This window comes from Calonectris borealis, chromosome 2 (genome assembly GCF_964195595.1).
Source record: "Calonectris borealis chromosome 2, bCalBor7.hap1.2, whole genome shotgun sequence".
Taxonomy (NCBI): Eukaryota; Metazoa; Chordata; class Aves; order Procellariiformes; family Procellariidae; genus Calonectris; species Calonectris borealis.
Window position 1 is genome coordinate 29,923,760 of NC_134313.1, and position 17,866 is coordinate 29,941,625.

A 17,866-nucleotide genomic window follows, 5' to 3' on the forward strand; every position below is an offset into this window, starting at 1 on the left:
CATATTTGTATGTCTATTCCTTACAAATGTTGAATCAACATTTTCAGACTGATGAGAAATAGATAGAGTATAATTCTGGGGGGAGGGGAAAGTTACAGAGAAAAATGTAGGCACACAAAACCAAATATTCCTTATTCTCTTCTCATGGCCCAAGATGGATAGCAAAAGTAAATTACAAACAACTGTGGAAAAAAATCCTTAATTTTTCTATAGGATCCTAGGTGGTACACTTGGTCTTCTCCAGGAAGGAATTTCTGTTCTAAGGTCTGTGTTATTGTTGTTAAGGCAATATAGCATAGTGCTTGGGAATACTGTGCAGCTGGGAATTATCAAGAATCTTGACAATACTTTTATGCTGATATCCTGTCTATTTCTAGGGAATTCCACATGTTTTCAAATCCTCTTGACAATTTTATTAAAGGGAAACAGGTAGTCCAAGGTTCTTGATATTCTTTATTTTAATGAAATGGTAAAAGAGGCTGTAAAAGGGTAGAAGAAAAGTGGAGAGTATAATATCAGCGATGACTTAGGGAATGAAGGGAGTTGTAAAATTAGTATAACTGAGCTTTCAAACAGAATAGAGGCTCACATGTTTGTCAGATTTAAGCTAACAAACTGTCATAGAAAAGTATTGGTTATTTAGTTTCCCACAGAGTGCATCAAGAGGGGAAGGTGTTAGTGTAAGAGAAGTACCAAGAAACAGGTGTTGATAAATGGAAAAGGAGATTTAACTCATTTGAACATTATATTCATCATATATCCCATGATATTTCCAAGAACCATGATCATGTGTTGATACAGCCTGCATAAATGCAGGCCTCTCAGAAAGCCAACCTTCATTCCAACTCGGTTTTACACAATTATTTGTAAAAAGACAAGGATAGCTACTGCAAAGCTGACATCTTCACTTCATATTGTTATGTAACTACTTCTTAAACTTTTTCACCCCTTTTCCTTGTTTAACCCCTACTATATACCTGACTGGTTTCAAAGATGGATCTATCAAGAATCCCTTCTTTGAATTATATTACATAGACAGGTGCCTGTATTAATGAAAACATGTCACACTTTTTCCATTTGAGTCACCATTGTTAGAATATTTGCAGTTTAAATATAACATATGCCTCAGCAGAACACTTTTTTCTCAATGCCAGGAGAAAGTTTTTCAGTTTTAATCGAGAAAATTAGTAATTTTTTTTATAATAAAAAATGCCCAATTTTCTTATCTTTCCATGGTGTAGAACACACCATTGCTCCATGAACTCATGGAACTCATTGTCTTTTATGTGAACTCCCTATGGGTACAGGCAATGGAACTGGGTTGAAGAAAATTTACAGATGGTTTTGTAGACTCAAAGTGCAATCACTACTGGGGAAATAAACAGTCAGCTACTCTGTAAAGGCCTGATGTTCATCCTGTGGATGAAGAGGTTTCTGCAGTAGTTCATGTGCATGTGCTGTTACCTACAGAGCATTAGAGGGAGTCTAAGCATTCCAGAGATTCCTGGCTGCAAGCCTAGATTTGATGTCTTTACAGTCTTTATTGTGCCTCTTTTATGGTTGGTTGTTTGTTTCTTCATATTGGATCATCATCATGTGGCAATGGGAACATTTTATAGAGTCTCAGTCATTTTAGTTATTTGGACAAAATCAGAATGAATTGAAATGCTGAATTCAGTTAGCAATACAGAAACTCACCCAAAGGGAGATAGTTATTTTTTCTTTTTTTTTTAATCGAATGATCAGTTGGCAAAGATAAAGCATTGATGACATGACTTTCATACCTGAGTTGTTACCATTAATATGTTCTGGGACACATCAGAAAAGCAATAGCACTGTGCAATATCATCTCCAGCTGCACCATAACGTAAGGTCTGTAGCTGTCAGACTTGTAATCCGAATAGATACACTGGACAAGTTCTGATGTGGAAGATTTTCCAGGAAGAGCCAAGTGCTCTTGGAAGTGTATGATAGTGATATAGTACGTGGTAATCTTCCACATAAGGCCCAGAACAACCCATGGTGTTTTCAGGGGTCTCTAAGATTGTTGAGTTTCATGTATGATATAAGATCTAGTGTCACCCAGCCACTGGTGGAAACCAAAGACTCCATAGCACATTTTAAAAGTATTCTGCATAACAATTTTTCTTTGAACTGAAAGTATTCTGTAGATACTTACAGGTTTTGATTGCTTCAGAGTAGTTTTGAAAGGTTAATATATACAAAGAAAAGAAATGGGTAAATGCCATTGCTACTGTCTACACAGGAAAAATAGAAAGGACAGATGGATGTGTATCAACAATTTTATAAAAAGCTCACATACAATTTGATAATGAAAAAATTATAAAATACATATTTGAATAAGACTGAAATAATTAAAATAAAGGATATAATGAAAGAATCATTTACTAATGAGAACAGAGCTGTAACAAAATGAGGATACAATATTTCAAAATTAAATATTAACCAAATGTACATCAAAGTGTTCTTAAATTAATTACTTCCATAGAACACCAGATACTAATAGTAGTCTTAAGAGATGTTTATTTTGGAATGAATTTGTTACGCAGTAATTTGAATTTGTAAGTTTGAAACACAGGAAAGTTTTTTTTAAAAAACCTCTTTTCATCTGCACTAGAAAGGGCAACAGCAATCATATGCCCTTTGCAGAGCACATGAAAGTAAGTTACTTAGTTACTGTAGTTAGTTACTGCACTCTGCTGAGCAGAGACAGGAAAGGGCCAGGATTTAAATCAAGACACGTCTTCCAAAAGAGAACTATAGCCATGGTTGTGGATGCCGTTGCAAGTAGGCTATGTTCACTACATTCATTTAAAGAGGTAATTTCTCTGGTAGTTCTCTTTGAATAATACCAGGCCTGTTTCCTTAAAAAAATAAAAATTAAAAAAATAATAATTAAAAAAATATTAATGGTCTCTTTGGCCATTTTTTTTTAAGCCTAAGATCTATTTTTAAGAGCTGTTTTAATTTGTGTGTGTGTGTAAGTCTTATACATTCAATATTCAAGGAAGCACACAGAATATTTGGATATACTAATAGTCAACCAAATAGATGTCCAAAACCATTTCTCCACAACAAATGGCCAAACTGCATGAGTACTTGGCTGAATATTTTTTTATATTTTCTTTAGGAAGAGGTAATGTAAGTTCACAGTACTGTGCACTTTTTTTCATATTTGCCTTGTAATATGCAAGATATTTAGCAAAATTTCAACATATGATACCCAAAATAAACTTCAGTTATATTCTAAAAATATTAATAGTTTTATATTCCTTTTATGTTGATGATTTTAGACAAAATAACACCTCTTTGAAACAGTTGAACAATGAATGTTGTCTTTCAAATGAGAAAAATATAGCACGAAAGAGTGATTTGCAGAATCTAGTCTAAATATGAATGGGTGTTTTTCAAAGCTTGTTGTCAGGCATTCAATATTACTCTTTGTCTATTGGAAATAAAATCAGAAATTCCTCAAATCTGCTACTGAACATGAAAATATTTTGAATATAAAAAAACTTTGAGTGGGGAGCAAATTTTTTGCCCTTTCTTGAATACATTACCACAGAGGCAGCAGCAGCTTGGCTGAGGGGCTCAGCTTGTCCTGAAGTGGTCCATTAGAACCAACTGGAACCAGCTGGAACCTCACAGACGCTGCCCCTGCAGCCCCCCCCCCAGCACGTGGACACCAACAGCCAATATAAATGGCCAAAGTATGCATTAGAGAGAGAGTAAAAAAAAAGGAAGCTTATAGAGAAAAGAAGAAATTAAAAGATGAAATAAAGGAGGAGAAACTGCATCTTGGATCTACCACTGTACAGCACTAGAAGTGGGAAAACTGGGATGCAGCTGGTAGTGTTTTATTGAAATTACTACAAAATGTCAGGAGAGGTTTCAAAGGGATTACCAATGTTTCGGCTAATTGACCATACTTTAGAATTTGATGTTGAACGTGAAGGAGGTATTTTTGCTCTAGCTTTAATCATAGTTCCTCTTGTTACATCCTGTTGTCCTGGTGGTGCATAAGCCAGAATCAGACTTCGGACAAGCAAGAGTGCACATTACAATTTTCCCGTACAGTGTCCATGAAGGAGATCTATACAGCAGTTTATAAATGAGGGGGAAAAAAAGAGGTTTCTCTTGTGAAGAGAATCAGAGTGTATATGGAGTGCCATAACCTTTTGAATCCTTTGGAAAAAGAAGTGTTATTTTTCATATTTTCCCTAATCTTTGAAGCCTAATTTCTGGATTACTGTAGTTTTCTTTTAAAAGCATAGCTATAGATTTCAGCATGAGCAATGAAAAACAGTTTTGCACATATCTCAAATGAGCAAAAAAGGCTATTCAGGTCAATAGTTAGGACTCAAAATATGAAGCCAAGAAGGTAGATTTTAACATAAACAGAGCCATTTTTGACCTTGAATAAATTACTTGACATTACTTTGCTTTGTCAGTTACATAGAAAAACAGATAAGAACAGATACTAGAAAAAAATATATGCTACTCCTTAGCAAAGATTTCCTAGGTAATTTTTTTACTTGAAAATGTATTTACACCAGTGAACTTTTCATGTCAGTGTCTTAGCTGAAGACAGACACTTTAAAGCGGGCTCAGTGTAGTACTTCCCATAAACAACAAATGGGTAAGTTTACCAGTTTTTTACTTGCTCCTACTCTGAGTCACAGCAGTTCTTTTGTCCATGGCGTTGGTTAACATTAACATGTTGTTAAGAAAAAGAATAAGATCATAACAAACAATAGCTTTAATTTGTCTGGAGGAGTGCTTCAGTGTCTGATTAGATGCCAGTAATAAATGGTTAATAAATTGCATTAAGGAAGTACATTCCTTGTTTGGGAATGTAAGGAAGCAACAGAAGTAGCAACAGCATTTGATGATGTTTTTGCATCCCTTTGTTTTGAATCCAGCGAGTTGGTCTCATCTCCAGTAATGAGATGATCAGGACGTTCAGGATCTCAACTTAGGAGGTGCTGAGGTTTCCCTGAGTGGTGTTAAATGCTCTGACATCTCACACTGGTTCTCAGACCACATTTTTACTCTATTACAACCATGCTGTTGTCTCAAATACATTAGGAAAGATGAATTGTTTCTAGAAGTTCAAATAAGTCATCTTCAATGCATTATACATTCATCTGTTAATGAACAGATAACAGTCCTTTGTAGTTTTAAAGGAGCTTTGTTTGTTCTTAATGTGAATCAGCTTAATAATAAGCTGAGCTAAAGTATTCTCTGTGTGTATAGAATAGTCTATTTGGTTAATTGTTTCCTAAAATGAGCTAGATTGGTAGCTTCCATTTAATGTCTGATTCCAGTCTCACTAGAGCCAATTGTTTTCTGCTGTGGAATTAAGTAGAAACTGAAGTAGGTCTAATCTATAAGTTTCCTTGCAAATTCTATATTGAAAAAAAATGCAAAACAGAAAAAAAAAAATAATTTCAGCAATCATTCTCACAGCTGAATTGTGTTAATACCTTTTCTATATTTAATTCCCCTGCACTGTAACTTCTTTTTTCTCCTCCATGAAAATTATTTCACAGAAAGTTGCTCAAAAGCATTTTATTCTTTTTTTTCTCCTATTCTGTGCAGAGGTGTCCTTTGAATTAAATGCTGTCAGTTCCAAATTTGGAATGTTGAAAATGGATGTTATTAAAGAAATAGTGGAATTCCCCAAATAAGGAGGAACAAAGCCTTTAATCCCACATGCTGCAGGCCCAGGTATTACCATCATTGAGATCCCCTGGTGAAATTCACATGAACTGATGAAGTAGATGTGGAAAAGTGCCTTTTGAGATTAGATCAAGATTTTTAAAAGGATATTCCCGATTTATTTTGACTTAGATACAATAAATATACCTTGCATTTCCCAAATTCAGGAAGTTTTGTAATACTCCTGCTAAAAGTGTGTAGTAAGAGAACTTCATTCTCTCCTGGATCACAGTCTTGAAATATAGTCTCTGCAGGTTCTGTCCTCTGGTAAGTTTCTCTGTACATAACTGGAACTCTTATTTCTCTGTAAGAGAATAATTTAAAGTTACTAAACAGCTTAGTATATTATTTACTACTGGCTTTTTTTCACAATACTCGGGAAAAAATTAGGAGGATACTCATTTGTCTGAATGTTTCAGTCTGCCGCTCCTGCTTTGCATAGCTGCTAGGTATGTTTAATCTTCCATTGGCAAAGGCTTACTTTTGCACGTGGTCAGAGGTAGCTTATAGGAGAAGACATGAACCAGTGTGAAAGCTTGATGTGTTTTGTCAATAATATTAAGCTACAGTATTAATTGGAATTCAGCATTTGATTAACATTGATTTAGGGCAGAAGTATTATATTTATTTGTCTTTGTTTTTTGGAAATTAAATAGGCCAAGCAGTGATCCTGTGGAATCTAGCCATAGTAAATCTTCTCTCTCTGGCAGCTGCAGATATTAAAGGTTTCAGTTTTGTATCTCCTTCCATCTTTTGGTGGCGGAATATCCTTAACAGCACTATATATATACTTTAACATAAAGTCAGAGACTCAGTATTGACTGAGAGAAATTCACAGATGCAAGGGTATTTCACAAATTACTGGGGATTTCACACACATTTTACAATCATAATTAAAATATTATAATTTACAGTTGTGATTTGTCCTTGTTTTTCACCTATCCCACTGTCTGCCTTAAATCTTTTCCTGCCTTGTGTACCTACAGTGAGTTTTAAGATTCCTTGTAAAATCAGCACAAAACCTAATTTCTGCTAAAGTCAGCTTAATCTTCATCTCCAAGTAGTTACAAAAGTTACCAGTTGAAAGGTTTCCAATTTTTTCTTCTTTCTAGCTCTTCGTAGTTTTTTTAGAATGTCTGTCACATGGGGCAGTCTTTCTGTTTTTAGTGGGTATTATTTGGACCTCTGAGTCAGAGTGTCACATGTCGTTACAGAATTGCAGATAGAGTTCATTAGGTATAAAATAAAGGGCAGGGCTCTAGAGATTTTGTAGCAAATTAATGTTTTATTATGGGCAATGTTTTTTGGTCCAGAGAAAATGATGTGGTGAGAGACTAAAGCTCCATTAATTTTGCACTAAAAACTCTACTAATTTGTGTATTATAGATGAACTGAAATATCTGGAGATTGTTCATAGGAGTACAGATTTAAACGTACCTTTGAAAAAAAAATGAGATGGCAGCAACTTTTGCCAGCATCAAATAGAAATAAATAAAAGGAAAGTTACAAACTTTTTGATTTAGAAACTTTGCTAAAAGCGTTCATAGAATCAAACATGAAGAACAATTTAACTCAATCATCACTAAAAAGCTAAAATCGGTTTATTGTAAGATTAGGAGGCGACTGGATCTAACAATAAAGTATGAAAATTATGCATTATGAACAAAATTTTTTGAGTCTAATACATTCTTCCATTCAAGATTCTCCAACTTGTTAATAAAGAAGTGTTTTTATGAGGAAGGTATTTGCTATGATCATACACAATGTGATATATTTTAGTCCCTTCATCTAATCACTGGGTTACATATGCACAGGAAAAAATACCTAGAGCATTTACTGATAGTGCAGAATGGTTTATGTATAACCTCTGTTCAGTTTGTTTTCTCTAAAAAGCTTTATTGTCTTTTTTTCTCAGAAGTACCCCATCTTCTAAATAAAACAAATTTCATAACACTCAATTTGAGTGACTGCTCCTGCTTCTTCATCCTACTGTTACTCTTTATCCATAACAGTGTTTCTGAAACAGCTTACAGTCTTTCCTTAGTCATGCCCATTTTATGATTCTTAGATATTTTGCTCACTTTTCAATTCAATATTGTGGTGTTTTGTTTGTTTTTTTTTTCTTTTTTTTTTCCTTGAGTTCTGCTTTTTGAACTGAGAATAATTATCCAAGTTTAATTTACTTAGTATGTCTATAGTCATAATATTTAATGATCCATTATTATGCAAGATTCCAGCTGCCCAGGAGTGATCCATATATTTGGAGCTATTGGGTAACTACAGATGCTTACAAAAAGGCATTTGCTAACCAGCAAGGAAAGGCACTAAAAGCTATGCATTCAATATATGTGTTTGTCAGGCTTGGAATTGGAATGCATGTGACAAGTCATGTGTTCAACCTGTCTGCGGGAGTTAATGATCTGGTTTTGGGAAATAAAATAATTAAAAATATATTTAACCAATATAGTGGGAAAGACAAACAGTTTTTCACTACACAGTATTTCTCAAAAGAGACAAAATTATGTTTATTTAGTGTAACCAAATACATTGAGATGTGTTTTGTCAGAGAAACTGTTTCAAGCTATTTACTTCAAGTGTGAAAGATCTTTCTTAGAGTGAACACACTTTCTCTTGGACTATGATTCTTTCGAATTTCAGTAATAGGTGAATTGTGTTGAAAACACATTTTCAGTAATTGTACCTGTTTATCAAAATGCAGATGATAAAATTGCTGGTAAATATAACTTTGTTTAAGATATAAATTAAGTACATATAGTTATATGTGCTGAAATGATCCGTTCCTTCTATAAGCAGAGCCTATCCCATCTGATACCTCAGAAAGATCCTTGGGATACTTTAAAGCCACATGTTAGAGTTTCTTGAGTTCCAGAGTTTGAACTCTGGCAGTCTAAAACAGTTGAGTCCAGTATGTTCGCAGGAAAGTCAGCCAGAAAAATTAAATTTACATAAACAAATTATTCTGTCAACCTCTGCCAACACCTACCTTGCCCAATCTTATAAATGATCCAAACTTCCAGTTCTGCTTTCAGACATTTCCAGATATTTGTTAATTCTCGTCAGTCTGGCTATCTCTAAAAATACATCTATTGGCAAATCATGTGACTGCTTCTGTCTGTTTAAATAAGACCATAAAAATGCTAAAATTATACATTTCCAAAATTTTAGTTCTGTGGAAACCTTTAGGGTTCTTACTGATGAGCAGTACCATGTTGTTCATGATTATTGCAATGTTATGTAAATCTACTGAAAATAGAGCAGGAAAATAAGGAGTCTACAGGATTCCATCAGCAGAAGAGAGAGCATGGTATGTTATGTTCACAATTATGTTTCAGAATGGAATATTTAGACATTAAAGGCAATGGCACAGCAAGATCTTATTTCAAGCCACAGATCCTTTATCCTTATTATTGGCCAGATGTGTTACAGTATAGAAAGATTTCCTGAACACATGCAGAAGGATTTAATCTACAAGGTGGTTTTAATACAAAGCGCCAAGGATCTTGGATTAGATCTTGCAGTCAAAGTGCTACTATTCTTGGTGATAAAGAAAAAGAAATAGAGTGAATGAAGGCTGAACACCAGTGAGCAACTGTGACTGTTGCTGATTGCTTATGGCTTTTCACACTGTGTGTTGTTAAATTGTCATACACATTTCTGCAGATAGCTGTGGATGCTCTAAATTTGCATGTGTTTAGGAAGGAGTCCAAAAGAGTAAAAGTCCATCAAGTGCTATTAATCACAAAATTATTGCCTTTGGTTCAGGAGGTTCCTGAACCACAAGTGATGGGTGACTGGGAGAGTGTATCAGAAATGTGTCATTGCATGTTCCCTTTGTTTTTATTATAATAGAATGGAATAGAATAGAATAGAGCAGAGTAGAGTAGAGTAGAGTGGAATAGTGCAGTTGGAAAGGACCTATAACAGTCATCTAGTCCAACTGCCTGACCACTTCAGGGCTGAAGTCTTATCTGTTAATTTGCTAGTGACTCCACTGGAGATAGGATACAGGTCTAGATGAACCCTGTCCTGGCCCTGTGTGGTCATCCTTATGATTTTATGTTCTTTGCATTATGACGAGTTGAACCCAGGAGACAAAAAGTAGAGAATGGACGGGATTTATCTCACTTGCATTTAGATGTCCACTTTGTACTTTGCAGACTTCTGAACAGGAGCCAGGTTTCTAGATTCCCTCTATAATCAGTATAGAGAAGCAAACAACCAAGTGAAGCTTACCTTAGAATGTTTCTATGAAGGACCTTTATTGTGCCAGGTTCAATGATTCATTTCTAAGCAGATTTTTAAATTGGAGAGATATAAATCTGGTCAAATCAATTCTACTTATGTAACTCACTGAACACTAATCTAGTAGTATTACTAGAGAAGTAGTAGTCTCATTTCTTTGTAGGATTTGGAAAGTAACAAGGTACATATTAAAAAAAAAAAAGAAAAGATCTTGAAGTTTCATTATACCATTTTAGGTACCATTTCTATTGGAAGTATCTCTAAAATGACTATAGGGTAGAGTGGGGATCTTTTATAATCAGTCTCAGGTGAAAAGGCCTGTGCCAGTCTGGGGTGGATATATATACACAGTAACATCCTGCTGAATTAATTTCTTGTCAGATACCTTGAATTATTTCTTGTTGAAAGCTTATGGATACATAGTATTGACATTACCATATATATATTTAAAAATTCTTGGGGCTATGCTGCATGAATCAAACATTCCAGCTTTGCCATAATTGTATTATTGTGAAGATTTTAATTGTGGTATAGCAAGGCAAATTATTGGTTTGCTAAGGAATTTGACTAAAAACTAAATAAGAATAGTCTCACTATTATGCTGCAAATCGCTGATATTAAATATGAAATACACAATCTGACATACAACTCAATACTAAATCTGCAGAATATAATTTTATTGGTCTTGTTATCAAAATGAGTTAATACAAATATATTCCACAAATCACTAAGTCTGAAACATAACTCATTCTCAAGAAAGAGAGTCTTTGTTGACTTGTTGATTTTACAGGTTTTGCTGCACTGGGAAATCTGTGTTCGTTACAGAGTCAGCTTCTTTCAGAAATGCATGTTTAGTCTCTTTACTGAGGTCATTCTACTGACACTTTGATATTATACCAGAAATCACCATGATGGCATAGTACTAGCCAATCAGCAGTGCAATACTGCCCAAATTAAAATGACTGCTTGCTACTCCGGCCACATCTATCTTAACACTTGGAAGTTTGTGAACTATAGAATATAGCCATGACTATTTAAAGTTTGGACGTTTTTTGTTTTATGTTTTTATTTAAAAAAAAAAAGTCAATGGAATTGATTAAAATTTAACAATGTAGTTTAAGTCTGATCAAAAGAAGGTTATTCCTGTCATTAGAATTACAGAAATCCTTCTCTTGTAACACGTTAATGTGATTTGCAAGATCTGCTTTGGCGTACTAGCTGAAAGTTGAGATTCATTAGTCAATCTAGAATGTTATAAGGTTTGTCTATAGCACTGATGTTCAGACTTTCTGGAGTATACGCATTGTATTGGGAAACTCCTGAAAGCCTGAATATTTCATTTACGATCTTTTTTCAATGAAGTGATTACGTGTATACTTATGTCCTTTTGTATACGGCTAAGTAGTCAGCCTTTGTTCAGCTTTAAATATCTTGCTTATTTTGTACCCAGAACTTGATCGATGTCTTTCTGACTTGGTGGACATTTTATGAGAGCTGGCTATGTTCCTTCCTGCAACCAAACATTGTTTTCTAAAATGTGCTTTTGCAACCAGATTCAGACAAATAAAAAGGGTTATCTCTATCTTGGGGTGAAGAAAGACAAGATTGGAATATTCCATTTTACTGAAGATGGTAACAGATGTCACAAAGACAGCAGTTTTAAATCACTTGCTACTTGTTTTTCCTTTGTTTAAACTTTAAACTGATCTCTGAGACACTGCCTGGCTTTTGAGGGTTTTATAGGAATTTGGGGAGGGCAAAGAACTATTTGGCCTATTGAGACTTACCATTACATCATTCCTCCCTAAGTCATTCCTAGATTGATGATGCCTAAAAAATCTGACCTGAAAATCCATTTCAAGCATTTATTACTGTTTCAATGAAAAAGTACTTCCAAATGTCTGCTTTGAAGATATTCCCCCTAATTTTAATTTTTCAAAGCCCTCTTGTCTTATCTACATGCTATAATAAAAAATAGCAAAGGTTGACATTATCTGTTCCAGCATTCAGAACACATGCTTCAGTTAGGCCTTCCTAAATATTTCTATCTCTAAGTTGTATTCCCACACTTTTGCCAGTTCTCTTACTGGAATTTAGTCAATTAATCCTAAAAAATTGTTTTGCTGACCTTCTTTAAATGTTATAATACATCTTACAATTAAAAAAAAAAAAACAATGAAAGCCTAAAATAGGAATCTAATCAGATGAGAATAGTGCAACTGTGTTACACTAGCACCGAAATAACTAGACATGAAAAAAATGTGAGGGATTTTAGTAGTATTATTTCCAGACAATTGCAACTTTTCAATATAATATTTTTCAGGTTGTGTAAGCTATTTGAACTTTTTTTAATACTAAAGTTCTCAGAAATCTGGCACTCAAAACAACTCTTTCAATTTTAGACTCATTTATGCACATGATTAAGATGTATTTTCGGATATATATTGAGCTGTTTCGTATTTGTATGGCTAATACTTTTTGTGGAGATTTATAAATTGTTGAGTCATTGGAAAGAGGAACAATTAAAGAGAGCTGTGATCTCACGTTTGGAAAGATGATGAATACAGTTCATCATAAGCCTGCTCTTGCAAAGTCTTAATCTTCTCTCTAAGCTGTTCCCATAAAAGCACAGATCTCTTTTGCTTGGCAAGTTGACCTATACAGAAAGAAGGCTGAACTGCCATGTAAAACGGATATCTGACAGAATAGCACTTTCTTTATCATTTAAGGAGTTTTGTTTTGTATAATATTAATGCTGTAAAAATGTGCAAATGTATGTAAAAAGTTAAATACTTGCTTACCCCATCCTTCATCTCTAAATATTGGATGAACTAGAACTGTTGTTATTATAAGAGCTGAAGAGGTACAACATCATCTTTATCAACACCCACCTAATGTATCAGGTACTCATTTTTCAACTTCAACATTCCTCATTCCTCAACAATGCAACCTCCGTATGACTCTCACTTAAAGCAATAGCATATCCCACAGGGAGAAGCCATTTTAAATGGCAACAAGCTAAGAGAGATTTACCAGGACACTGGATTTAGCACCTATAACTGGCTGTAACGTTAACCATTCTATTTGATATTACATGGAAAGACTATAAATCTTCACAACATTAAAGTTGTCATCAAACTGTGGTTCTTAACAGACTGATGTAGTAATGTTACAGCTATATCTATCAACCTTTCACTGTTAGCAGCCACTGCAAAAAAATGGGTTGCAGAATTAGTTGATCTTCAAAGCCTGTCTGTAGTCCCATTATTTTGGGCTTACTCATATGCATACGGTTCGGTCTAAAAGCACTTGTAGTCAGTTTACAAATTTTAAGTTGGGCCCCTTATAGGAATGATGTTGAGAAAGTTACATCACCTCATTCAGCACACTGCGTGTTCTGCTGAAGGCTGTCTATACCAAACACACAGTTCACATGGGTAGCTTATTCTCACCTCAGGGAACAACTAGTTTTGACACATTTGTAATGTTTGGATGTGACATGAATGCAAATATAAATATGGTTATGCAAACAGTGAAAGGTCATGCTCTAAAAATGCCAGGATAGGTTGTTCAATATTTTCAAGACAGCAACTGAAGACATATAAATGCCTCAAAGCATAGTAAGAGACGTATATTTGGTTTCCAGGATCAGTGGTTTTGGCGAGTCAGAAACAACAGGGTGATGGATGGATACCCCATGCAGATTACCTACTTCTGGAGGGGACTGCCTCCCAGCATTGATGCAGTTTATGAAAACAGTGAGGGGAATTTTGTCTTCTTTAAAGGTAAGAAAAGAAAAAGAGTAAGATTTTGTGTAATACTTTCGGCTGTGATGATTTCTTGGAACATATCTTGCTTATTTTTATAATGATTTGTAAATCATATTGCAAATTGGTAGCTAAATGAAGAGTATATGAGTTATGTTTTCTCGTTTTGGCAACTACAGCTTTAATTTACAATTACTCTTCAGAGTATCAGATCATTTATTCTTACATATTCAGTAAAAATTTAGAAGTTTAAATAAGAGACATAGAAATGCAGTGATCTACTATGAAATCCTTTTCGAAAAATGTGGATTAGGAAGCAAGAATGAACACGGTTCCATATTTTTTTTGTGTGGTTCTCTTTGCTCTTCTTCCTTTTTATAAATTAAATTTGCATATATTTAAATGGCATCTGTGCTACATATATGTCACTGTACTGCACTGTACTTATTTCATCTGAGAATTGTGATGTTAGGAGTTTCAGGTGGGAAAATAAATATCTTTTTCATAGATGTGCATTTAGTATTTCTAAAGAAGCATAAACTCCAGAAAATATGTTGTATGGATTGAATTTTTGCTAATCATTCTTTTCAAAGTTTCACTCCAGGCATCAGCCGTTCTTCAAAATTAAAGTTCTTGAATATGTGTCTAATTTAGATTTAATGAGAAAATTATCCTATATGTTAAATAAATACCCATTTAGCAATAAAAGAGTAGAAACCATGTAAAGTATGTTTTATAAGATAATAATATGGGAGAAGAAAGAAGAAACTGAATAGATACGTAAAAAAATATTCAGCTATTTAGTGTTGTGAGTGATTCACTTGTTAACTCATTACAAAAAAGTGGAATTTTTTTTTAAGTTGTTATTTAAAAAATTAATTCATTTTTACAAGTGGAATTATTAACAGGGAGATAAAAATAATATTTCATTCACTATGGAAATATTATAATCTTGGGAATGCTAAATGGAAAATGTTTAATAACATGCAGAAACACTGCATAACAGTACAGTACAATGAGGATGAAGTTTATGTTTTACTAATAGGGAAATTGTATTTTTTGTGTGAATCATAAGGAAAATTACATTCCATATAGTACATTTTCTATTTACATGAATTCAATAGATCATATGCTTTTACTTCTGCTGCCATAAAATAAACTTCATGTCATAAACTCTGGGAAGATGGTAAGATCGGGAATGAAGATCAAGGTACTTCTAAATCTCCATCCCTCTGCTTGATTTTTGGATCCATGGGACACGGGAGGATACGAATATTATTCTATAGATATTCCTTTGCTCATCACTGCTACGTAAAGCAAAGGAACTACCCTGTGCATTCCAGACCTCTACCTTGATAATGCTGGCATCCATTACCGGAGCTTTAGACAGAAATGATCAAGCTTAGTCTTATACCTGCTTTCTTTTCCTTCCCAGTGACCTCAAAATAGGTTTTATCATTATTTAACCCTTTACCCAATGCTGACTGACTCCTATTAGGTCTTAGAGGAATGGGTTGATTCAGTAGTCTGTAGGTTATAGATAACAAAAAACAGAACGAGGAGAGGAACTTCTCTATTTTCTACCTGGGAAATTAAATAATCAGGATTAATTAAAGCAAGCAGAAGCAGCAGGATTGTGCTCTTAGAAGTCAGAATATTGTGTTCTTTTCCTTCCTCATCATCCCCAGCTTATGTTCTCTGATTTCAGACCAGCTAGTTTTGTGCTTTCTAGTTGATATCATACTTGGATTTTCTGTTGCAGGTATTTTTCCACCTGCTTTCTTTTCCTTCCATTATTTTTCCAGTGACATTTGTATTGTCCCTTTGTTTGCAAAGGTCAAAAGTCCTCATATTTCCTTGTGTGATTTTTCTGAATTTTTGCTTCTCTGCCACTTCCCCTTCATGATTTCCAATATCTACCTGATGGTGTTTGTCTATCAGTGTAATTCATGTTTTTCCACTGCAACAGAATCAATAGGTTCAGCTGAGTCCTTCGTATGTGTGTCCTTGAAAATTCCTGTTAACCAAGGATCTCAGCTGCCTTATGGAACACGATTGCAGAAGTCGATATAAATAGACTGTAGGTAACAATCATTGTCTTGTTTCTTTCATTCCATCACAAGATTTCTTCCTGGGAAAAGAGTATATGTCTTCCTCCCAAAGGTGCTAGAAATAGACAAGTTGATTGTTGCTAAGATGGTGAGCAAGTAGAACATGTTATCCAGGTAGTGTGCTTTACCAATCTAAAACTGGTCAAACCGAGTAAGTTCTAGAAGGAGCTTTAAATCTCAAGTCTTGCATACAGATATGTTTACAAAGCACATATCTAAGCCAACATTTATGTCCATTATTCAGGGAAAAAAGATAAAAGATGGAGTGAGTACCAATACAGAGCTTGGACCAGAATAATGTCACTATGCGCTCCTCTTAGAAAACATTTTCCAGATAACTTCATTTTAAGACTGGTCGGTTCTTCACGGCAGAAAAGTATGGTGTTTGAGTGAAGACAGCAGTTACTTGCAGATTTTTAAATACAGTCTCCAAAACTTATTCTCAAGGTATCCATAACATCCAATGTCCTGTAAGGTATAGAGTCTTGAATCTCTGGTGTGCTGGAGAAACAGGTCAGTGTGTAAATATCCTCCCTTCAGAACAGCCACTGCTTCTTCTGCAGATGCTCAAAGGAAGGTTCCAGGCATACCTTCCATCTCCATTGCTCCTTTCACTTACTTTGGAGGCTTTTTTACTAGTGAAACAGGGCCTCCTGTGACTGCTGACCATTTTTTCACACCTGCTTTCATACTTGTGGAGCAATATCTCTACTCTCTGAGGAAGGTGAAGAAAGGAGTAAGTGAGTTTACTCATCTGCAATTGCTAGTGAGTAATTGCCACCTTGCTTCTCCTTACATGCCTACACTGTCATAAATTCAGGACAAAATATATTCTGTTAGGCCAGTGCCATTTTTAAGATGCACTCAGGATAGACCTTGTGAACCATCATGGATTGAAACATTCTGTTTCTCTCTTTAGAAATCCACAAATCTCATTTATTTTCAATAATATATGTTCTATTTGATTTGTTTCAATCTTTGTCTTTCAGGGCAGCAAATATCAAATTTGAAACATTTGATTTAAATTATAAACTAGGTTTAGATCTTTATTACTTTTTTTTTATTAGCCTTAGATTTTTCCTCCCTTTGTGTATACAGTTGGATTCATGATATTAGTAGACTTCTTTACAGTAGTAGAAATATAAATTAATGAAGGTATAAAAGTATTTAAAAACTAACATTTTTTTTTTAAATGGGAGCTATGTTGTAAAGTATGAACCATATGCAAATGATATCAGATGGCAGCTCAGGACAGAACATTTATTTATGAACTTTTGAAATGTCTTTATAGCTGATGTTTTTGCTATGAGAAATGTAGTTATTCTTAACTTCTGCCAATAAAATCTATCTGTATATTTATACCTATTTGACATTACTCTTCTGAGAATACTTGGGGAGCCTGTGAGATCATGCATAGTGTGTTAGATGTGTATAGAAAATCAAGCTGAATCAAGTTCAAGACTATTGGATCAAGTGTCTTCTTTGGTTTTGAAATTTCGTTGGTTTTAATTTTTTTAAAATTTTATCATTTTAACTTTTATTTAATTTTTTTTTTTGCATTAATATTTATTTACACAAGGAAAAACAATTGTAAAAATTCAGTAGCGTGCTTGTAGTGCAAAGTGATGCTTGCTCATTTCGGGTGGCTTAAGATACTTGGCCTACCTCCTTCTACCTCATAATGCTCATAAAGTACATAGCAATCTGGTGGATGGCTGCTTATAAAAAGCAGATGTTTACATTCTTGTTATTATTCACTGGTGGTGTTCATGCTGAATGATAATAAGAAGATGGCACCAGAATGATACTTTTTTCTTTTTTTTTTAATGAGGAAATGTGAATAGTAAAATTTATTCTCTGTACCTGTGGGAATTCATATGGTGCTAAAAATGAAATTATCAAGCCATCTGCACTGTTGAATGTTATGGTAAACCAAATGTAGCAATAGAAAGGCTGCTGTAAAACTCATACTACCAGTGCCAC

General features: G+C 34.3%; 1 protein-coding gene across 1 annotated transcript in view; it reads left to right on the forward strand.

Annotated features, from left to right (window-relative positions):
- MMP16 (matrix metallopeptidase 16) overlaps window positions 1–17,866 on the forward strand; it is a 159,595-nt gene that overhangs the window by 126,147 nt on the left and 15,582 nt on the right. The window contains exon 7 of the mRNA XM_075141528.1: window positions 13,652–13,790. Coding sequence (XP_074997629.1) covers window positions 13,652–13,790 — 139 coding nt within the window. The remainder of the gene's footprint in view (window positions 1–13,651; window positions 13,791–17,866) is intronic.